The sequence below is a fragment of the Nicotiana tomentosiformis genome, chromosome 11, assembly GCF_000390325.3.
Source record: "Nicotiana tomentosiformis chromosome 11, ASM39032v3, whole genome shotgun sequence".
Taxonomy (NCBI): Eukaryota; Viridiplantae; Streptophyta; class Magnoliopsida; order Solanales; family Solanaceae; genus Nicotiana; species Nicotiana tomentosiformis.
This window is the reverse complement of record NC_090822.1, coordinates 12,730,099-12,753,729: the sequence shown is the minus strand read 5'-3', so window position 1 is coordinate 12,753,729 and position 23,631 is coordinate 12,730,099. Positions and strand designations below refer to the sequence as shown.

Here is a 23,631-nt window from a genome sequence, read left to right as displayed (position 1 = left end):
GCAAACACAATTCTAATAAACTAAATTATTCCCTCAAATGGTCCCCTATTTGTTTCTCAAAAAGCAAACTCAATCATATTCTCATTTCAACTAATCACCCCTTAATAAAAATAAAAATTAAGAAAGAGTGTTGGCATAACTGATAAAATTGCTGTCATATTATTAGAAGGTCATGAGTTCGAACCGTGAAAATAATATCTTGCAGAAATATATGGTAAGACTACGTATTATTTCCATAGATACTTGTTGTCCGGCCCTTTCTTAGACCCTGCTTCGCGCATAGCAGAAACTTAGTGTACCGTTGTGTCCTTACTTGCCCCTTAATGAAAATTTAATTTAATTCATTCTCCTCTTTTATCAATCATTCTCTAGTCCCAATGCAACAAAAAAAAACTTGTGGAATACTAGTACTAGAGTATAACATAAGCTGTGACACAGTTTTGGTTATTTTCGTAGTGTTGGTTTTTTTCTTCTTCTTTCCCTTATTCTTCACTTCTACTACTAATGCAAGTCCCAATGGGGATACTTTATCAGCCTTTGTACATCACTACTACTACTTTCTTGATTTTCCTTTCTCTAATTTGTGTCCCAGTTTTAGCTGTTGATCCTTTTACAGAAGCACTCTTGAGCTTAAAATCTGAAATTCTTGATCATTCAAACAGTATAAGTGACTGGATCTTGCCTTCTGATTCTGGAGTCACTAGTCCTACTGATAAAATATTTGCATGTTCTTGGTCTGGTGTAAAATGCAACGAAAATTCCTCTTTGATCATTGGTTTGGATCTTTCAGTGAAAAATCTTGGTGGATTTTTTTCAGAAGGTCAATTCAATCATTTTACTGACCTTGTTGATCTGAATTTGAGTCACAACTCATTTTCTGAGAAACTTCCTGTTGGGATTTTCAACCTCACAAAGCTGAAAAGTTTGGATATAAGTAGAAACAATTTTTCTGGTCATTTTCCTAGTGGAATATCAAATCTTGTTAATCTAGTGATTCTTGATGCTTTTAGTAACAGTTTCTCAGGTCCTTTACCTAAAGATGTTTCACAAATTGAGTCACTCAAAGTACTGAATTTTGCAGGTAGTTATTTCAGTGGTCAAATCCCTTCTGAATTTGGTTCATTCAAGAATCTTGATTTTATTCACTTAGCTGGAAATTCACTAAGTGGTAAAATACCATCAGAATTAGGAATGTTGAAAACAGTTACTCATATGGAAATTGGTTATAATACATATGAAGGAAGTATTCCTTGGGAATTAGGGAATATGAGTAAGCTTCAGTATCTTGATATTGCTGGTGCAAATTTATCTGGTTCAATACCAAAAGAGCTAAGTAATTTGACAAATCTTGAATCACTTTTCTTGTTCAGAAATCAACTTAATGGAAAAATCCCATTTGAGTTTGGAAAAATCATATCTTTATCAAGTTTGGATCTTTCTGATAATTTGCTTTTAGGGTCTATTCCTGAGAGTTTTTCTGAGTTGAAAAATCTAAAACTTCTTAGTGTTATGTATAATGACTTGAGTGGAACTATTCCTAAAGGTATTGCTAAGCTTCCATTGCTTGATACTCTTCTTATTTGGGACAATTTCTTTTCAGGGTCACTACCAAAAGACTTAGGAAAGTATTCAAAGTTGAAATATTTAGATGTTTCAACAAACTATTTTGTTGGTAACATTCCACCAGATATATGTTCAAATGGGGTGTTATTAAAATTGATCCTTTTTTCTAACAATTTCAGTGGTGGAGTTTCTCCATCATTGTCCAATTGTTCCTCTCTTGTTCGAATCCGAATCGAAGATAATTCATTCTCAGGTGATATTTCCTTGAACTTTGGCAATTTTCCTGATTTGTCATATGTTGATATGTCTAGAAATAGGTTTGGTGGAGGGATTCCTGCTAATATTGCCTTAGTTTCAAAGCTTCAATACTTCAATGTGTCTAATAATCCAAATCTTGGAGGTATAATACCAGAAAAGGCATTGTCTTTGTCACTACAGAATTTCTCAGCTACTAATTGTAGTATTTCAGGAGATTTTCCTCCTTTTGGACCATGCAAATCTTTACTCGTTCTCGAGTTGAGTATGAACAATGTTTCAGGTATTATGCCACAAAGTATCAGCAATTGCCAAAGTCTTGTGAGTATAGATTTGGCCAACAATGACTTAACTGGTCATATACCTGTTGAACTTGCTAGTCTTCCTAGTATTAGTGTTGTAGACTTGTCACACAATGGTTTTAGCGGTTCAATTCCTGCTAAGTTTGGAAGCTCTTCTAGCTTAAAACTTCTTAATGTGTCGTTCAATAATCTATCGGGTTCGATCCCAATTGAGAAGAGTTTTAAGGTGATGGATAGTAGTGCCTTTTGGGGTAATCCTAAGCTTTGTGGGGAACCGTTGAGGCCTTGTCGCCACGGACCGAATGGACTAGAGTTAGGAAGTAGAAGGACACAGAAGTTGGCTTGGGTTCTTATAACTTGTGGAGTCGTAGTATTGGCTATTACAGCTGCTGTTTTTGGCGTGCTTCACTTCAGAAGACGAGGTAAAGGGAAGTGGAAAATGGTTTCTTTTAGTGGACTTCCTCGGTTTACAGCGAATGATGTTTTGAGGAGCTTCAGTTCTGTTGAAGAAGTTACAGATTTGGTGCCGCCGTTGGCAGGTTCTGATTGCAAAGCTGTTCTGCCAACAGGAATTACCGTTTTGGTGAAGAAGATCGAATGGAGACCCGAAAGAATGAATGCTATGTTGGACTTGATATCGAGGATGGGCAGCGCAAGGCACAAGAATTTGACAAGATTGCTAGGATTTTGCTACAACAAGCAAATGGCTTACTTGTTGTATGATTACTTGCCTAATGGAAATTTGGTCGAAAGGATCCGAACGAAGAGAGATTGGGCGACCAAGTATAAAACCATTGTGGGAATTGCTAGGGGATTGTGTTTCCTGCATCACAATTGCTACCCTGCGATCCCTCATGGGGATTTAAAGGCAAATAACATTGTCTTTGATGAAAACATGGAACCACATTTGACCGAGTTCGGTGTTACATTCTTGAATCAGCTAAATAATGGTCCATTTCTAGCAAGAGCTGGAAATGAAACAGGTATGCACTTATACTTTCTATTAGAAGATGCCGTCTGCAGTAAATGTTTTTGTTAAGTAGTTACCATAAGCTTTTTTTGTTGAAAAGCGAAGAGGAGCCTTGGCGTAATTGGAAAAGTTGTTGTCATGTGATCAGCAGGTCACGGGTTCGAACCATGGAAATAGCCTCTTGCAGAAATGCAAGGTAAGGCTACGTACAATATACCCTTGTGGTCCGGCCCTTTTCCGGACCCGTGCATAGCGGGAGCTTAGTGCACCGGGTTGCCCTTTATTTACCATAAAAAGTGTTTAATGATCTTAATTTGAATGATGACATAAGTTATTAGCCTGTATTCTTGTTGTAAATCGTGTTTAATTGTATCGAACAGGTGAAATTGACCGAGCTATAAAGGAAGAACTTTACAGGGACATATACAACTTTGGTGAGGTCATTCTTGAAATCTTAACAAACGGAAAGCTGTCAAATGCAGCGACGAGCCTACAGAATACCTCCAAAGAGGCTCTTTTGAGAGAGGTTTTGTATGAGAATGATGTTGCTCCATCGAACTCGGTCCAAGAGGAAATAAAATTGGTTCTTGAAGTCGCTTCGCTTTGCACCAGAAATAGACCCTCAGATCGGCCATCAATGGAAGAAGCGCTAAAACAGCTCTCTGGATTGAAGAAACAAGGGTAATAATGCTCTTTAACTAGAAGGCCAAAGGCCAATATTTAGACATGATTAGATAACTCTGAAGCATAAGTATATTGTAAAGTATCTTTGTTATTTTCAGTTGATTTCAATAGAGTGTTTTTTTATGTAAAGTAGAGGAATGTAAGTATGTTCTGTCCTCAGCAATATAAGGTCTGCTATTTTATCTTTTTTTGGATGTGCTTTATTCTTGAGAATGAAATACTATTATAGAGTAACTATTCCCATATTCATATGGTACTGATGCTAAAGTGGTACTTTATGCTACTGAGTAACTGAAAGTTATCCTTCAGAATATTGTCATAATCAGTTATAAATTACTCAAACTTAGATTCCTACAAGAGTCACTTTATATGGAGTAACAAAAAGGTTTGTGCCTTGGCTAGGCTTGCTAGCATCATTTCTTGAAAACCCCTCTTTATCTATAAGTATAGAGTATCTTCTCTCGACATATGTTGCTAGAATCTTTAAAAAATGTTTCACGTACGTGTCAGATCATCTAAGAGTTTTATATTTTTAGAGGATTCGACATAGGTGTAGTAGTATTTTTGGAGGATCGGAACAATATAGCTCTTGTACTATATAAGGGTGGATGTACAATGGCGCAACAAGTGTAGATACACCCTATCTTCTCTCGACATATGTTGCTTGAATCCTTCAAAAAAAAACCTCAGGTGCGTGTCAAATCCTCTAAGAGTTTTGCATTTTCAGAGGATTCGATACTGTGTAATAGCAATTTTGGAGGATCATAGCAACATAGCTCTTGGACTATGTAAAGGTGGATGTGCAATGGCAACAACAAGGCATGAGGCGTAGTTGTTGTTTGTTGTTGTAGCTCGTATTTCTACAAACTATTTGGTGAAGGGCTTGTCTCTTTATGTAGCAATATAGTGTCACTCAATGGTGGAGCTACAAGTCTAGCTACGGGTTCTATAGAACTCAGTAGCTTCGGCTCAGACCTTGTATTTGTGTTAAGAAATCTACTTAATATGCGTAAATAATTTCCCGAACCCAGTAACTTACCATGTCCCAGGTTTCAGAAGCCATATACTTAAAATTCTGACTCCGCCTCTGGATGTCACTATTTTTTTTATTTTTTTTTCACATGTGAATGTCAATGTCATCATCTAAATATGCGTACTCAAGATAAGCTTTCACATTATAAAGATTCTTATTCTCAAGTGTACTCAAGATAAGCTTTCACATTATAAAGATTCTTATTCTCAAGATGAGCTTATACTTTATGTATCGCCTATTTTGTTGTAAAATTTTCATGTGGATTCAGTTTTGCGCCACCGATTGAATTTGTATTCACTTTTTAAAAAAAAGTTTAACTGATACCCAATTTTTAATAACTTTATATACATATATTTTTCTCTAATTCTTCTTTAGTTGCAAAATGAGTTTGTTAAAATTGTTGTTGTTTTAACAATTTGATGATTGAGATTTTTGCTTTATGATATTTGAAAGTTATGTTTCAAATTTAAATTCATTTGGAGTAGATTTGCGTGTTGAATCGTGTGTTGGACCGTTGAAATTCGAAAAGCAAGTTTATGTTTTGAAGTTGCTTTGAAAAGCTTGAACTACTTAAGATTTGGATTCCGAAGTTGCAGTTGAAATAAGAAAACTTCTGACTTGATTTCTCACATTGCATTGGAAAGATTGAACTGTTTCAGATCCGAGCGGGTACACTTTACAAAATTTTGTGCAATACGGATATAAATTTAATTGTGGCCCAAAAATGGGTATATATGCAAATGCCCCCACTTCATTTGGGATTGATTCTAAAGTGATATTATATCTTAGATTAGTTGTTGAATACAACAGGTTTCTAGGCCTTCTCCTTCCAAATCTTGACGTGTAATTTGAACTATTTGGTAAGGGTACCTAATGAAAACAAAAAAAATATAGACTGATGTAGGTTCATAACCCACAAAAGGAAGATAGATGAAAGAATTTTTCATTTCATTTTTTGCTTCATGTTTTAGCATCATTTCATTCTTTTCATTTTCTTGAATAGAAAAGGGATTACCTCTTTTTTAGAGCCTGTTTGGACATAAGAATTTTTTTTCTTTTTTTTAAAATATTTTCACTTTTTTCCGAAATAAACGTTTGTTCATAAAATTTTCAATTTTCACTTGAAAATGCATTTTGTAAATTTTCAAAAATTTGAAAAACTCCAAAAAACTGTTTTTCAAAATTTTCACTCAAATTATTCACAAAACTTCAAAAACAGCCCAAAATTACATTCATGTCCAAACACAACTCTAAATTTCAAATACCATTTTCACATTTTTTTGAAATTTTACAATTCTTACGTCCAAACGCCCACTTAGTCCAGTGCATATGGCCGCAAATCTTTTAGCCCATTCTGAAGTGACCTACATAGGTAAACCAGATATCATCCTTTGAGCAGCAAGATGAAACTATATAGGTAAACCAGAAAAAGTATGTTATGAAATAAAAATGTTGTGATATAGTCGACAAAAATTGAAGCACATACAACTCTTTCATGTTTGTTTAGTTTGATTTGAATGCTTAGCATGATATGTGAGTTGAACTTTTAATAGGTAAAAGTGGGCTCCATTGGTATATCAAATTACAATTGGTATGCAGGTTCCTCCCCCCTCAAAATAAAAAACAAAAATACACATGAATAATGTATGAAGTTACAAAAATAAATTTATTTTGGTAAAAAAACAGTTTGTGTTTGGCTAATTAATTTTACAAGCAATTTTAAGAAGCAATTAGTATTTTGCCAATTTTTCAAAAGTAATTTTAATTGTATTTTTCTCAAAAGTGATTTTTAGAAAAGTACGTTTGAAAATAAAATATTTTTTCTACCTATCAAAAGTTATTTGTACTTCTAATCAAAAAAAAAAAAAAAATTTCTAAAAGCTTGGTCAAATACCTTAACTTTGAAAAATACACTTTTGGTAAAAAAAAAAAAAAAAAAAATATGGGGCAAAAAGAACCTTGGCCAAATAGGTTATAAGTGAAATAGAGTTACACTAAGGGTCGTTTGTTAGGGTATATAAGAATAGTATTGAATATAACGTATAAGTAGTGCTGGATTAGGTATGTTGGGATTATTTCTTATCGAGTGTTTGGTTTGATGTATTAAAAATAACATGCATCACATTATTATTTTTTAAAAATTATTTGTTTACAAAGATACCCTCAAAAAACGTTAGAAAGAATTTGAAAAAGGTTTTGAAAAAACAATTACATCTTTATACATGATTATTCATGTATTAAAAATCAAGGTATAGCTAATATCATAGTTTGGTATGTATAAAAATAATATTGAATAAGATATATAACTAATAATATATATATATATATATATATATATATATATATATATATATATATATATTATTTTCCCTAATATATCCTGCAATGTAACAACAACAACAACAACCCAGTGAAATCCCACTAGTGGGGTTTGGGGAGGGTAGTGTGTACGCAGACCTTACCCTTACCCCGAGGGAGTAGAGAGACTGTTTCCGAAAGACCCTCGGCTCAAGAAGCCTAAAAGAGACAATATGAAAAAATAACATCATGGAAATGAGAAAATAGATGCAAAGTAAACGTGATAGACAGTACATAGACGCGACACTATGGAAAATAAAAGAGTAGTAAGACACAACGTTGCCACTAGCTGACATCGGTAAAAAACCCTACCATACTAGTCTCACAAAGGTACGAAGTAAGGTACACTCAACTACCTCCTAACCTACAATCCTAATACTCGATCTTCATAACTTCCTATCAAAAGTCATGTTCTCGGAAATCCAAAGCCTCACCACGTAACAAAAATTATATTATGGTGACTTTATACTTAAATTAAAAAAAAATAGACAAAAACCAAAATAAAAAAGGTGAGGAGTTTGGTAGGAAGTGAGATGCGTTTGATACATCATTGAACAGTGTCAGCATATTTTCTTTTTCAAAAGGCGCACCTGAAGAAACCCACTTCTCCAAGTAAGCTAAACAAAAAGAAAACATTCACTTCTCCCAGTCAACTGAAAGTCAATCACCTTTTTTTCTGCCGCCGACACACTACCGGTACTTCCGCCACCGCCACCGCCACTGCCACCGTCATGGAAGGCGGCGATTTTGAGAACGACACTGAGAGTCCACGAAGTGCTGCAACTTCACCGATCACTGAGCAGCTTTCTGCTCTGTCTCTCAATGGCGACACAGATTCCCCTGTTTCAGTTCAGAAACCAGAGAAAGACCCCAGAAAAATTGCTAGAAAGTAAGTTCTTTGCTCTTGTGGGTGCAAAATTGCTAAATGTATATTTTGAAGATTATTTTTGTACATATATTTTTGTTGTGTCATGGTTTGTGAGATTTTATAGAATCATACACTATCAACTAAAACTTTGTGGTGATGTTAAATAGTTTGCCCAACTTAAAAATTTAGAGAAATAGGCTGCCATATTTACACTAACAATAGAATTTGCTTTTTAAACAACAAAATAGGAAGAAGAGCACAAAAAATAAAGTGGTGGACTGGTGCACAAATTTTGATTTGGCTATCATCACAAACAAGAAAAAGAAATAAATGTACATAACGTAATATCTTAAATTTTGAGCATTAACGGTGTCAAAAATATTTACTCCTTCTGATCAATTAAGCAATAATTATACTTCATTCTATTAACTAGCACTTATTGGTGAATATTTAAAATAGATTGTAAACAACCTAATATAATATGTCGAATTACTCTAAAAAGACGGTCCATGAATACTTTTGTGTTCATGTAGTTTCAGAGAACATTGTAAAAAATATTTATTATGTTGTCGATATATATAACTTAGTTCATATATAAAAAGGATAAAATTAAAATTGAAGAATGAAACAAATATACTAATTAATCAGTGAATGAAGGTTTATACCTACCCCTAACTGACAAGAAAATTATCATAATTTATAAATTTATTGGTATAAAATAACCTCAATGAAAAAATATACTGTAACACTTTTCTTTATAGTAATTATTTATATAAATTATATAATATAGAGTAATAATAATAATAATTTAAAATAAATTTGGGGCCTTCAAATTCTTGGGGCCTAAGGCAACGACCTCACTGCCCGAGCCTTTAGAGTCGCCCCTGCTTACAGTGCATTTTCACAAGAGGTTGTTTCAGTAGTTTGAACCCGCAACCTTCCAGTGACGTGGCAACAACTTTTATCGTTGAGCTAAAGCTCCTCGTCAAAATAGATAAAGAAATATTTTATAGATTATTTGTGTATATAAATAATTATTTGTGTGTACGCATATAGTTGAGCTGTGCGGTGGTTTGTGTGAAATTTATAGTAATATATATTAAATAAAGGTTTTTCAAGTGTATATATCATTCAAAGGCGAGGTGGATGATGTTGAATAGTTTGACCAACTCAAAAAGTGTAAGCTTGTTAAAGAAGGGACACATTAATGTTTCCTCACTGCGGGCTTGCGCCCTTTTTCTTCAGGGGATTGAACACAAGGAAATTGTTTTTGATAACAAGTGACAATGAGACTCAGCATTTGTCACGTGCAGAGTTGTGCAGCTTCCGAGAAGCGAATGAAGTGAAGCTTTCGAGTCTCTCAGCCTCTTTGATTGGAAGGCGAGCAGGCTAAAGCACCTTTTTTTGGGATCAAACACGTGAAAATTCTTGTTTATAAGGGTGTATTGACTTGAATTCTATGTTGCTCGGACTCTCCAAAATACTGTTGCATCCGTTTCGGATCCTCCGAAAATGCACTACTTTGGAGGATCCAATACGCACCCGACAATATTTTGTAAAGAGTCTGAGGAACATAGCTTGAATATAGGATCTTCGCCTTATCTCATACTATTTTATAATATTACTATTATTGTTATTTTTATCTTTATTTTTTTTATTCCGGTGGTGTCCGGACCAAGTTATGCGCACCTCAACTAATTTATGGGATAGTTGGTACCTCCAGCACAAACATTTAGTAACTCTATCTTCCAAAATTTAGGCAGATGGCAAGAAATCACCTAGTTTTTTTTGCCTCCATTGAGATTTGAACCCGAGACCTCATGATTCTCCTCCCACTTCATTGGCCACTAAACCATTCCCTTGGGTATATTATTTAATTATGAAGTAAAGTGTAATTTTACGAAAAAGGAAAAAGCTCCCATATGCAAAAGGAAACAACCTCTTGTAGAAATGCAGGGTAAGGCTGCGTACAATAGACCCTTGTGGTTCCGGCCCTTCCCCGGACCCCGCGCATAGCGGGAGCTTAGTGCACCGGGCTGCCTTTTTTAATGCCAAAGGAAGTAAAAAATAGAGAATCTATATAAAGATGTGATTATTTAGGAAAGACACCAATCTTCTATAAAACAAGGAATCTCATTGGTATACCAAAAACACATTAAAAACAAGAGGCTATTCCTTAAACGTACCAAGCAAGCTTTGTCCTTTAAGAGCTCTGCTCTTTCTCTCTCCATGTTACCCATATAAGTGCTAATAGAGCAACATTCCATGCCCCGTGTTAGACCCAACTAACTAGAGCCAGCCTTCACATTATCCAGCACGGTTCATTGTATCTCGAACCATCTTAATACTCTACCACTAACGTAATGCTACCTGGCAATGCAGTAGGATATGATCCATGTCATCTCCAGAATCTTTGCACATGAAATACCAACTGACATGTGATTCTCCTCTTCTTCAAATTTTCGGTTCTCAAAATCGCTCTTTTAGCCACCAACCATTCAAAAAAAGCGCACATTTCTTGGAGTCCTTGGGATCCAAACTGGAAAACGAGGGAAACCCAACTTTTGTCTAGCAAGAAACTTACAATAGTAGCTCTTTACGGATATCCGACTCTAACCTTTGACCACCCCCTAACTCCGACCTCCAGTAATCTTGGTTGTCTAGCAGTAAAGTCTTTTTATAGAGCATTTCAAGTAGATTTTCAACATTTGTCGTCTTTCCATCTTAGAAGGTTCCTTTTTAATCTAAGATCCCAAATACACTTCCCTCATGTTATATCCAGACTTGTTGGACTGTCATCTGTAGATGGCATGAATCTCTACAGATGTTTGGAAAAATGATCCTCAGCCTGTTGTCCCTGGACTACCTGTCCCCTAAAAGTCCTGTTTCTCTCTTACCTTAAATGAGATACAACCACTAAATATATGTTTTCTTAATATTCCTTAAAAAGGCCGCACTCAAAAGGAACAATGATGTTTTTGGTTATCCACCTCCTTTCCATGGTGTCATATTTCTGTGCTACCACCTTCCAAATGCATGCTCCTCTGCAGTGTTGAAGTGTCACATATTCTATATGCAGATGACACGCTGATTATGTGAGGCTGATGAAGACCTATTGCTGCATGTGAAAGCTATCTGTCTAACCTTTTTTTGATGAAGTAAGGTGTTGTATTGCTGGTGTGTTGTATTGCTGGCATCAGGAAGATGCAATAAGTACAAAAGAAGGGATGTTAGCTCCAGTACATCATGTGCTATTCTAATCATAGGGAGCTAACCACAAAAAAATGGGCCATCAGGCTAGGCTCATTGAGCCAATAAAGTCTAGAAAGGGAATAACATTATTTACAGGGGAGGTATTACTCCAACTAAAAAGATACACTAGACATCTAGCTTTCAAAAAGTGAATAGGAGTTGAAATGCTATCAAAACATCTTCGATTCCTTTCTGTCCAAAGACACCAAAATATGCAACCAGGGACCATTTTCCAGATACTTTTGATGGCCTTGCTGACTTTCCAAAAGCTCCAGCTTTCAACTGCTTCCTTAATGTTCTGAGGTATTGTCCAGCTGATACCAAAAATTGAGAAGAAATGTGCCAAAGATCAGTAGCCACTGTGCAATGCAAAAATAAGTGATTGATTGATTTTGAGTTTAGCTTACACATGTGGCATCTATTCACAATCTGGAAGCTCCTCCTACAGAGATTGTCTTGTGTCAAAATAGCACCTTTAAGAGTAGTCCATACAAAACAGCTGACCTTTGTAGGCAGTTTGGTTTTCCGGATTAGCTTCCAAGGCCACATGTCAATAACTTCATTCAAAGCACAAAGTTTATTGTAACCTGCCTTCACTGTATATGCCCCTTCCTTAGAAGTGCCCCATCTTAGCTTATCTGTGTGCTGGATACTCGTTGTACAATTTGCTAACTTTCCAAGTAGATCAAGCACTTCTTCTATCTCCCAGTCTTGGATGTTTCTCCTGAAAAGGACCTCCCAAGTGTTGTTGGATCTATTCTGTGCAACTGTTGAGTTAGGATCAGTAGCTAGGTGGAAAAGAGTGGAGTAGGTTTCTTGAAGTGTGAAGTTCCCTAGCCACTTATCCTTGCAAAATTTCACATGTGCTCCATTACCAACTTTGAAGGATACTTCTTGTTGGAAGACTTCCTTTAGGCTGTTAATGTGCTTCCAGGGCCCAACCCCATGAGGAGCTCTCCAATTATTCAGGTGACCATATTTGGCTTTCACTGTTTCTTTCCATAAGCTTGTGCCTTCTTGCCCATATCTCCAATGCCACTTCATTAGCAAACTCTTGTTGTGTTTTGAAAGATCTCTAATGCCCAGACCACCTAGTGACTTTGGTTGAGTTACAGTTGCCCACTTCACCAAATGGAATTTGTGACCTTCACTGTTACCTTTCCATAAAAAGGATCTTCTCAATTTGTCCAGCTGCTTTTGGACTTTACTTGGCATAGGGAAGAGGGACATGATGTAGGTTGGTATGCTGTCCAAGACACTATTGATCAGAGTCACCCTTCCACCCATTGAGAGATATTGCATCTGCCAAGTTGCTAACCTTTTCTCCACTTTCTCAATCACACCATTCCACACCTCCACTGACTTATGTTTTGCTCCCAAGGGTAGTCCAAGGTAGGTAGTAGGAAATGAGCCAATGCCACAACTCATTATACCTACCGGCTCATCTAAGTCAGGTACCACATTGACAGGATATATCATACGTAGACCTGAAATAGATTCAAAAATAAGAAGGGTTAGATTAAGGTACTGCAGCTGCAGTCTCTCAGCCCCACAGAAGATTAGTGTGTCATCTGCGTATAGCAGATGGGAGATTGAGATTGAAATCCCTGAGTTGTTGCTTATCTTGAACCCTTCAATCCATTCCAATTGCCTTGCTTTATCAAGCATTTTGCTCAAACCTTCCATTGCTATGATGAAGAGAAAAGGTGAGAGAGGGTCTCCCTGCCTAATCCCTTTCTGAGGGGAGAAAAAGCCAACTGGAGATCTGTTGATGAGGACCGAGTATTTGACAGTGGTTAGACTGAACTTGATCCACCTTATCCATCTTTCACCAAATCCCATTCCCCTTAGAGTAGACAGAAGATAGGACCAGTTGACTTGATCAAATGCCTTCTCTATGTCTAGTTTACATAGAATTCCAGGGACTCCACTTTTAAGTCTCTCATCTAGCAGTTCATTTGCAATAAGTGATGCATCAGTTATCTGCCTATCTTTTAGGAATGCATTCTGTTCCCCTCAGATTAGCTTCCCCATCACTGTCTTCATTCTTTCTGCAGAAGTTTAGCCACTATCTTATACACATTTCCAATAAGGCTTATTGGTCTAAAATCCTTGAGCTCTACTGCACCTTTTTTCATGGGGACCAGTGCAATGAAGGAGGCATTGCTGGACTTTACCATATGACAGTTATGGTGGAAATAGTCGATTGCTGCCATGATGTTCGGCTTGATAAATTCTCAAGTTTTTTGGTAAAAAGCCATTGTGTAGCCATCGGGCCCTAGGGCTTTATCTGGTGCACAAGAATTGATGGCTGCCATCACTTCTTCTTCTTCAAAAGCTCTTTCCAACCATATTTCTTCCTCCATCGAGATCCTGGCTAAGTTTTCAAAGTTGACACTAGGCCTCCATTGCTCACTCTCTGAATATAAGCCCCGATAAAAGCTTAGGATTTCAGTTTTGATGGCTTCTTGGTCCTCAGTAATTTCCTCCCCTATCTTCAATCTGTTAATATAATTGTTCCTTCTGTGGGAGTTAGCCATTTTCTGAAAGAACTTAGTGTTTCTATCACCTGCTTTAAGCCATAGACATCTTGATTTTTGTCTCCATGAGACCTCCTCAACCTTTGCTATTTTCTGTAACTCCACTATTATCTGCATTAGTTTCTCCTTTTCAACCTGTGTTTGGGCCCTGTTCTCTGTTGTTTGCTCCAGGATTGCTAGCTCCTCCAGTAGTTTAGTCTTTTGTGTTTCCAGTCTGCCACACTCCTCTCTGTTCCAATTAGTGATGTCTGCCTTGAGCCTTCTCAGTTTCTGCACAAGTATAAAATCTGGGTTGCCTACTATCACATAGCTCTGCCACCAGTTTTTAACCTTATCAATGAAACCCTCTGCCTGTAGCCACATATTTTCGAACTTGAAATAAGAGGGGGTGCACGAGGCTGTGTCGAGTTGTGCTGGTGATAAGGCCCCCGGACCACCATCAATGGGGAGTTGATGGAAGCCATTGAATACTTCCATGCGAATGGTATTTTCGAGAGAAGTATCAATGCTTCCTTTATTACTATTGTGCCTAAGAAAGAAGGTGCATCTTGTATCAGAGACTACAAGCCTATTAGTCTCGTGGTGAGCATTTACAAGATTATTTCTAAAGTGCTTTCCAATAGACTTAAGAAGGTTCTTGACATGACTGTTTCGTCCTCCCAGAATGCGTTTGTGGAAGGTAGGCATATCCTGGATGCTGCCTTGGTGGCAAATGAACTTGTAGACTCCAGAAGGAAAAATAGAGAACCCGGCTTACTATGCAAGTTGGACCTTGAGAAGGCTTTCGACCATGTCAATTGGGAGTTCCTGGACTTCATTATGATGCAGATGGGGTTTGGGGAAAGATGGAGGGGATGGATCAAGTTCTGCATTTCCTCAGTCAGATTCTCTGTCCTGGTTAATGGTAGCCCGTGTGGTTTCTTTGGCAGTTCCAGGGGTCTCAGGCAAGGTGACCCCCTATCCCCCATGTTATTCATTCTAGTGATGGATGCTCTGAGCAAAATGATGTATCGTGCGGCGGACAGAGGTTTTTTGAGAGGATTCTCAGCTCCGATTGGGGTGCTCAGTGCCCGAAGAGTCTCACATTTGCTTTTTGCGGATGACACACTGGTTTTCTATGATGCCGATATAGATCAGTTGACCTACCTGAAGCAGGTCCTGCAGTGGTTTCAGTTAGTATTAGGACTCAAAATCAACATCGGCAAGTGTGAGATTTTCCCGGTAGGTGAGGTTACTAATATTAATGCCTTGTCTTGTGTTCTCAGATGCAATGTGGGCTCCCTTCCCATTACTTACCTGGGCCTCCCTTTGGGCGCTTCATATAAGGATACTACGGTTTGGAATCCAGTGATCGAGCGGGTTGAAAAAAGATTAGCAGGGTGGCAGAAACGGTATTTGTCAAAAGGAGGTAAGGAGGTGCTTATCAAAAACACTTTATCGAGTATGCCCACCTATTACTTATCCCTGTTGCAAGCACCGGTGAGCATCACAGAAAAACTGGAGCGACTTCAAAGGAACTTTCTATGGGATGCGGCGGATGGAACTAGAAAGTTTCATCTATTGAATTGGCAGACAGTCACTTCCCCAAAGAAGTAGAGTTGACTTGGAGTGAAAGATCTTAGGGTATTTAACAGAGCTTTAATGGGAAAGTGGCTGTGGAGATTCGAGGTAGAAGAGCATGCTCTATGGAGTGAGGTCATAGTAGAAAAGTACGATTCAACGGGAGGGGGTTGGAGGACCAAGGCGATCACAACGCCTTTCGGGTGTGGCTTGTGGAGGAGCATCATGAAAAATTGGGAAGCATTCAGTGGCAACATCACTTACAGGGTGCGAGATGGAAGGAGAATCAGCTTTTAAAATCATAGGTGGTGTGGAGAGGATACTCTGAGGGTCTCCTTCCCCCACGTCTTCAGAGTTTCAAACCAGAAGAACTGATGGTCCAACAGATTCGCAAGGAGTATGAAGGGGGGTAGTATGGGACCTCTCATTCAGAAGGAACATGCAATATTGGGAGATTGCGGAGCTCCAAGTTTTGTTGGCACTGCTATACGGGCAAGACAGGCTCCAGCCATCCTGCGACTCTTGGAGATGGGGCTTGCGTGGCGATGGTTTGTTCACCGTAAAGTCCTTTTACCAGAGTATGTTGGTGAGAGAGGAGACCACTTTTCCATACTCCTCGATCTGGATTCCTTGGGCGCCCACGAAGGTGTGCTTTTTTGCATGGCTAGCGGCGAGGAGAGTGATCTTGACTGCTGAAAATCTCCGAAAGAGAGGAATTACACTTGTTAGTTGGTGCTACATGTGTAAAATCTCAGGGGAAGAAGTTGATCACCTTATGTTGCATTGTCCTGTGTCCTCTGCTTTGTGGAGGGCAATCCTGAATCTTTTTGGTGTTCAATGGATGATGCCTAGCACTGTAAAGGAAATGTTATATAGTTGGGGCGGTTTTTGTAGAAGAAGAAAGCAAAAGGCGCGGTAGTTCGCCCCGTTAGCTCTCATGTGGGTAGTATGGGGGGAGAGAAATAGGAAAGCTTTTGAGGAGATTGAATCTCCTTTTTCACATTTTATGAATAGTCTTTTATCTTTGGTCGCTTTTTTGTGCACTCATTTAGCCCATACTTGTATAGAAGATTGGGCGTCTTTTGTAGAGAATCATGTTCTGATGTAAATTCTCTACGTCTTTGGTATACTTCGTGTATACGTGAGTTCACTCCCTTTTGATTAATTCGATTTACCTTATCAATAAAAAAGGGGGGTGGCTTCCCAGTCACCACACTCAAGGAGTAGGGGCCTATGATCAGAGATCACTCTTGGGAGGGCTAGCTGCTTGATAGCTTTGAAATTGTCGCACCATTCAGGGGAAATTAAGAACCTGTCTATTCTCGAAACTTGCAATGAGTCTTCACCTCTGAACCAGGTATAATAAGCTCCTTGTAGAGGCAAGTCTATAATTCCTAGGTCTTGGATGATGTCTGAGAAGGACACCATGGCCCTGGACCTTCTAACACAATTGTATCTTTCATTTTCATACCTACAAACATTGAAATCACCCCCTATAACCTATTGCTCATTTCAGAGAGATCTGATTGCTGCAAGTTCTAACCATAGTTCCTCTCTTTCAGGATTTGTGTGTGGCCCGTACACTCCTGTAAAACACCATCTGAACTGTTCATGCAAGCTTTCTAACATGCATGAAAGAGTGTACTAACCTTGATGAGTATCCCTGTTTGCCCATTGCCTTTTGTCCCATAAGATGATAATACCTCCACTGTTCCCTACAGATTTCAACTCTGCCCACTCTACCCAACGATTGCCCCATATTTGTCTGATCCATGATGCTGGGAATTCTTCTATTTTTGTTTCTTGTAAACAAACAATATCTGGCTTCCACTTCTTAATCAGTGATGAAGTTGTAGTCCTTTTATCTGCTTCATTCAATCCCCGCACGTTCCAGCTTAATATTTTAACATTCATCCAGAAAAAGCTTTGTAAAACCTGTCCATATCCCCTTTCCTTTTACCCTCGTAATTTAGGCCCCATTTTAGTCTTTCCAGTTCTGTTTCTTGCTTCTTCTTACCCTTTTTTTTTTCTCCGGAAGGTGACTTTTGTTTCTGCAACTGCATTTGCCTCTTTTGATCCATCCGGAGGATGATGCCCATAATCTCATGCTCAAACCCTTCTACGTTAACCCCAAAAGCCTTGCATGCCTTTAACATCACAACCTTTGTCCATCTTGTATGCTTGTAGATATTTGGGGTATCGATTACTTGCATGTTTGAAGAGCCTTGTTCATACCATGGGAGAGCAAGTGTGTCGCAAGAAGAGAGCTCGACATCTGAACTGTCTACAGCTTCAGTTGGTTGTGGCATTTTCCTGCAAATATTTTGCAGAACCTTTTCTCCTTCATCATCTGCCTCTGAGTCGCAGTGCGTCATTGAAGAAGGTTTAACACTGGGCCCTTCTGAGAAGGAGGCTTCTAGTTCTATCATTAGTGGGTCAAAATAATTTACAGAGATATAGGGGTTGGGATTCAAAACACATGGGTCAATTTTAGGCCCAGTTGCTCTCCAGATTTGCTTTTGCTTTGTTAATTTTCCCCTCTGTGCATGCTTGCCTTTTAGGCCCTTTTTGTAATATTCATGGTCCACTAAGAGGCCCAAATTTTGAGTCCTCTCTTTGACCCCACCGTTTGATTTAATGTGCCTCCAACTGGCATCCTGTACGTATGCCCCGAGTTTGAGGCAGCCACGTCAGCCTCTTTTGAATTAAAGATGATGGGTCTATTTTGGTTAAAGACCACTGGGTTGTTCGTTGGTTCCTTCGCTTGACTCGATTAGGGCTTATCAGAGACTGCCGCCTTCTCTACTCTGACGGCGACTGAAACCTCGCCGAAAATTGCAGATTTTGTGAGTACGTCCTCCAAAACTGAAATCTTGTAGCTCAAGTTGCCTATTTTTAACTAGACGATCCCTGGGTAACTCATCTCTTTTTCTTTTACACAGATTCTGGCCCAGAACATATGTGCCCTGTTTTTCATGTCCTCATCGGTGCCTATGAATCCTCCGAACTTATCTCTTATGAAACTGAAGGTTTTTGATGTCCAGCCATGCAGAGGGATTCCAAAGGCTTTGATCCACTTTTGTCCCATTACACCTTTGGTTGAAGATGACCCAGATTCCGGCAACCACCACTCAAGAGTAAGTGTGTACCATTCCAGAACCAATCCCCTGCTTTTACCCTAGCTGCTTCCTGTCTCGATGGTAGTTCGAAGAGGAACAAATTATGGGCCATCGGAGTGACCATGAGACCTGCTGTTACTTTCCACCTTGTGATAAACCATTTTTGGATGACTTCAGCTTTGGGGCTTTGATTGAAAGGGTCGTTGAAGCAACCAATCAGGCACTTGGATAGAAACTGGGAGCTTTCATCGGCAGCAGCAACATCTCCAGTAGCAGCCACTACATCTTCTTGCTCGTTGACTTGTGTGGTGAATCTTTGCAGCCACTAGAAAGGATCTCTTTTGCACATCTGCAAACTTTTTGAACTTGTAGTTGGCAGGCTTCCCCAAAAATTGTAATATTCTTCCTGCTATATCTCCCCACCCCCTGTTGTAGTCGTTTTCTGGTATTATGATTGCAAATTTCCTGTCTCCAACCCAAGTTTCAATTCTGATGAATCTGCCATAGACATTGTAATTTTGATACCCTCTGTATAAATAGGCTTGTATCTTTCTCCCCCACCTTTTGTAAAGATTCCCGGCGCCCCGTGAAGCTTGGTACATTTGCTCACATACCCATCTGATGTTGTCCTCATCAATCTTAATTTTACTTGTAAATCTACTGCCCCTTTCGATCCATAAGAACCACCTTTCATTGTCTTCACTGATGTCGATAAGCTCATAGGACTTGTCACCTGAAATAAAGAAAAGCTTTTCCCCCATGTTATGCGAAGGAGGAAATTCACCGGAAAAGGAGTGAAATTCCACCGGAAGGGTGCCGGAAGGTGAATGAAAAAGTAGGCACATTTCCCAAGTCAGAGATATTTCTTAATGTGACCACTTCAAGAGTTTATTTTGGCGATTATCGGTAGGCAGTCATTTGCCACATCTAACCTTTGAAGCTATAGCTGGGTTACATATTTTTGACTAGGAGCTGGGTTACATGTAATGCACAAGCTATATCTGTCAATGTTGACCATGTTATACACATGCTAGCAGATGTCTTTGGCTACAAAATTGGATGCTTTCCTACCGCATATTTGGGGTATACCCTTGGGTGCTAAAGGAACGGATGTTAATATATGACAAATGTGATTGAAAATGTGAAAAGAAATTGGCACCCTGGAAGAATTTGTATATATCCTTTGGAGGGTGATTAACATTAATAAATAACGTGTTGGATGAGATTCCTACTCATATATGTGTTTATTTCCCATGCCTCAAAAGTGGAAAGGCAATTTGGACATGTTGAGAAGCAATTTCTTGTGGGAAGGATGTCAAGACAATCGAGAATTCATTTGATCAAGTTGGGTACAGTTTGCTGGGATAAGAAATTTGGAGACTTGGACTCAAAGATTTTAGAACTTCAAAACAAAAGCCTGCTGATGAAATGGCACCGGAGGTTCAATGATGACAAAAATGATTTGTGGAAGAATCTTGTTATTGTTAAATATAGGAAGACCGAAGAGTGGTGCACTGATAGTGCAAATGGTGTATATGGAGTTTCTATGTGGAAATATACTAGAAAGCTATGGGATGATTCTTTGATAATGTTTAGTAAAAAGTTAGAAATAGCAAGAGAGTTAAAATGTGGCCGAGAAGTGCTTTGGTGATACTCCTCTACGTGAGCAATTACCTGACCATATGTAATTACCCACAAGAATTGCACTATTGTTGACTGCTATTCTTCTGGTTTATTGATATTATATTGAGAAAAAATCTACCTTATAAAAAATAATATTGAGAAGAAATCTCAATGATTGGGAGTTTGAGCATGTAAAGGAACTAATTTAAAGTTTGAAACTGTAAGGATTGATGAACATATAGCAAATTCTGTACTCTGGAAGGGCAAGACATTTTCTGTCAGGGCATGCTACTGTTGAGTTGTGTCCTACATCAGTGGGTAATGGGTGTCTTGGTCTCCTTATATAGTCTTGGCCAATCCTCACCTCATAAGCTAGTTTTTGGGGCTGGGTTAGGCCCAAGGTCCATTCTTATCATGGTATCAAAGCTAGGCCCGTCCTAATTTATTGTACCGATGTTGGGCCCCCATTTATATTGACCACGCTCTAGTTGCAGGCCTGGGCATGGGGGGGGGGGTGTTGAGTTGTGTCCCACATCGGTGGGTAATGGGTGTCTTGGTCTCCTTATATGGTATTGGGCAATTCTCACCTCATAAGCTAGCTTTTGGGGTTAAGTTAGGCCCAAGGTCCATTCTTATCAACAAAACTCTTTTGCTAAAAATTGGAGGAAGCCATGTAAATTAGCCATGGAGGATAATTTGAATGACTGTCGCAGCCCCAGGTTGCCTCTTCACCTGGACTGCAAATCATGGTGCCTATCTCACTCGTGAAAACCTACAAAATAGGGGCTTTACTATATGCAGTATTTTGTGAAGGAGGCTGAATCTGTTGATCACTTACTGTTCCATTGCATTTTCATCAAGCAGATTTGGTCTATGTTTATTTCTGAGAATAAATTGTCATGCAGAAGCACAATACATGCCTTAAATAGCTGGTATAATAAGACTTTAGTGATGGGAAGCAGATTCTACTGGAATGCAGTGTCTAGTTGTATTTTTCTGGAACACCTGGTTAGAGAGAAATGGTTCCCCGGAAAAAAAGAATTCATTTCTCATTTAGAGTCTAGGTGTTCAAATATTCTCTATTTGTGGTGTAAGAAAGATGTAACTGATTTTGCTTCACTATTTTGTTAGTTAGTTAGTTGTTATGTAAATAAGCGTAGTCTTACATGGAATAGGAGTAGCGTAGGTATTGTATATTGTTATAATAGGGGTACTTGTATTATAGTTAGGGCACATCAATAACATAATATTTTCCAGTGTATTATTTCTCACGATCTGATATATTCCTTCAATATTTAGGAGGAAAAGCTCATTCCTTCTGTACTCTCTCTTCTTGTTACTCATTAATAAAATCTCTACATTTTCTTATAAAAAAAAGAACTTTTTTTTGCTAAGGTGTTGTTACAATAAAACCTTTGAACTTTCAAACAGCTGAAGTTCTTTATAATTATCAAACGCTTGCAGAATTTAACTACTCTATTTTACTGAATAATGATGTTTAAGTAATGGCAAAAACAATGAGATAGGTGCTTTGATGATTTTATAGCAAGACTTTGCTGATTTTATTTCTTATCAGGTATCAGATGGATCTTTGTAAAAAAGCATTAGAGGAGAATGTTGTTGTATATCTGGGAACGGGCTGTGGGAAAACTCATATTGCCGTCTTGCTTATCTATGAGATGGGACAGCTGATAAGGAAACCCCAGAAGAGCATTTGCGTGTTTCTTGCTCCCACTGTGGCGTTGGTGCAACAGGTTTCCTTATTTTTTATTTTTTTTTGGCTTTTGCTCAAACTTTTAAATTTTATGATATCAAAGATGAAAACTAATTTACATGAAATCAGATGGCTGAAATATCAAATATCTTCCTTGCTATTGAGGTGGTATATGAGAGCTTTAAGCATGTTTCCGCCAGCTATTTTACACAATTCCCTTTTTGTCTTTTCTCCTTTCAATTGAGTCTCTTTTTTGATAAAGCAATAATTTTGTTGATTCATGGGGACACTAAAATAGAAGTGACAATTTTATTCTCTTATGTCACCGGCCCAATCAAAGCCCTTCTTTTGGGTGACCACTTTGATGCCGTTGCGCTTTCTGCTGCTTCAAAGGCACCACATATCTTTGCGGCTACTGTTCTGATGGCATCGCTCCTTTTGTCCAGTGGCTGTTCCAGCTTTGTATTCATCATATTAATGAGTTTTCAACTTATCTCTTTACTTGTCGTATTTGTCCATCGAAATTTTTATTGATTTTGTGGCTAGTATGTAAGCAATATTCTTCGCATATATGACGAAAGAAATTTTATTAAATAATCGAAGACTAATTGTTTCAGTCTAGACAAAATAATTAAGTATATAGAGTTTTTCGATTTTGCTGAAAATTGGTCAATGATTAGCATGAAAAGGCCTATAGTCTTACATCTCGTAGAGAACAAGAAAGCGCTCTTCAATTCAGAATGTCATTTGTTATGTTTAACTAATTTTCTCTTCGTTAGAATCTTATTACTCCTATTAAACCCATTCTGTTTTCTGAGTGTACTCTTACAACTTGGGGCAGGGTGGGGAATTAAAAAGTGTGTCTGAAACTTGATAAAGCATGGGCATAAAAGTTATTTTCTTTTTCATGTGCTTTTGAAATTGGAATAGCAAGCCAAGGTCATAGAAGACTCTGTCGACTTCAAAGTTGGGACATACTGCGGGAAATCCAAGCATTTGAAGAGCCACGAAGACTGGGAAAAAGAAATGGAACAGTATGAGGTAAGTCTGCATGACCTTTTTTTGTTAGTGATGGGCATCGTCTCCTGAATGTTATTTGTCTGAGACAGAACCTTGGGCATTCTTGGTATGCAAACTTCCAATTACAGATTTTAATGCAAATATTCTTTGAAACTTGAATAACTGATGTTAGGGATAAAAATAACCTGAATTACTGATTTCAACTAAATTAATGTATTCTTATCTTGTCCAATTACAATTGAAATCTTACATAATTTTCTGAGCCTTTTTGAAGATAGTGGATGATGCTTATGTGCTTGAGAAAGGGAGATTCTGAGAAGAGCCACAAGTACGGGTTGGAATTCCTGTGTTACATGGGTTATTTCGAGGGTGTCACGGATACTTTGAAAGAAATAGAAAGTCTACACATTTTGGATTTTTTTTTGTTTACAGCACTTAGCTTAGTGTCATTGTACATCTATACATGACATAGATGGTTTGATGGAGTTTGTTGGATCCTTTCACTTTTTGGTAGGGACCTACAGTTTTTTGTTCTCTCTTTCGTAAATGTTGACGTCAACACTTGCTTGTTTTGTTTTATTAATTTAAATTATCCTTTATAGTCACTAAGAATAAAAAAAGGAATCAACATGGTTTCTGTTAACTATATGTAGTAGATTGACTGAACCATGTTATGTGTTATATACTGTGGTCTTCTCATCTTAGGCCCTTTTTTGGACTGTGCATGAGTGTGGATATTGGTGATGACTGACTGTTATACTGTAAATTAT

General features: G+C 38.1%; 2 protein-coding genes across 3 annotated transcripts in view; both read left to right on the top strand.

Annotated features, from left to right (window-relative positions):
- The first annotated feature begins 383 nt into the window (after positions 1–383).
- LOC104120606 (leucine-rich repeat receptor-like protein kinase TDR) lies at positions 384–3,961 on the top strand. Its single transcript, XM_009632410.4, has 2 exons — positions 384–3,103; positions 3,471–3,961. Exons 1-2 carry the CDS (start codon positions 505–507, stop codon positions 3,773–3,775), a joined length of 2,904 nt encoding a protein of 967 aa, XP_009630705.1. The 5' UTR covers positions 384–504; the 3' UTR covers positions 3,776–3,961.
- A 3,777-nt stretch (positions 3,962–7,738) lies between these two features.
- Positions 7,739–23,631, top strand: part of LOC104093754 (dicer-like protein 4) — a 55,549-nt gene continuing 39,656 nt past the window's right edge. The window contains exons 1-3 of one of the 2 annotated variants that reach the window (XM_070188006.1): positions 7,739–8,054; positions 21,704–21,881; positions 22,772–22,882. In XM_070188006.1, coding sequence (XP_070044107.1) covers positions 7,897–8,054; positions 21,704–21,881; positions 22,772–22,882 — 447 coding nt within the window. In that variant the 5' untranslated portion in view covers positions 7,739–7,896. Of the gene's footprint in view, positions 8,055–21,703; positions 21,882–22,771; positions 22,883–23,631 lie in introns of those variants that run through there. The other variant, XM_070188007.1, reaches the window with a different exon arrangement.

Excerpts from the sequence above, each read along its gene's own strand:
- LOC104120606 (XM_009632410.4), top strand. The coding sequence starts at position 505 with ATGCAAGTCCCAATGGGGATACTTTATCAGCCTTTGTACATCACTACT. Across the intron at positions 3,104-3,470 it reads AAGAGCTGGAAATGAAACAG|GTGAAATTGACCGAGCTATA; the intron begins GTATGCACTTAT and ends TGTATCGAACAG.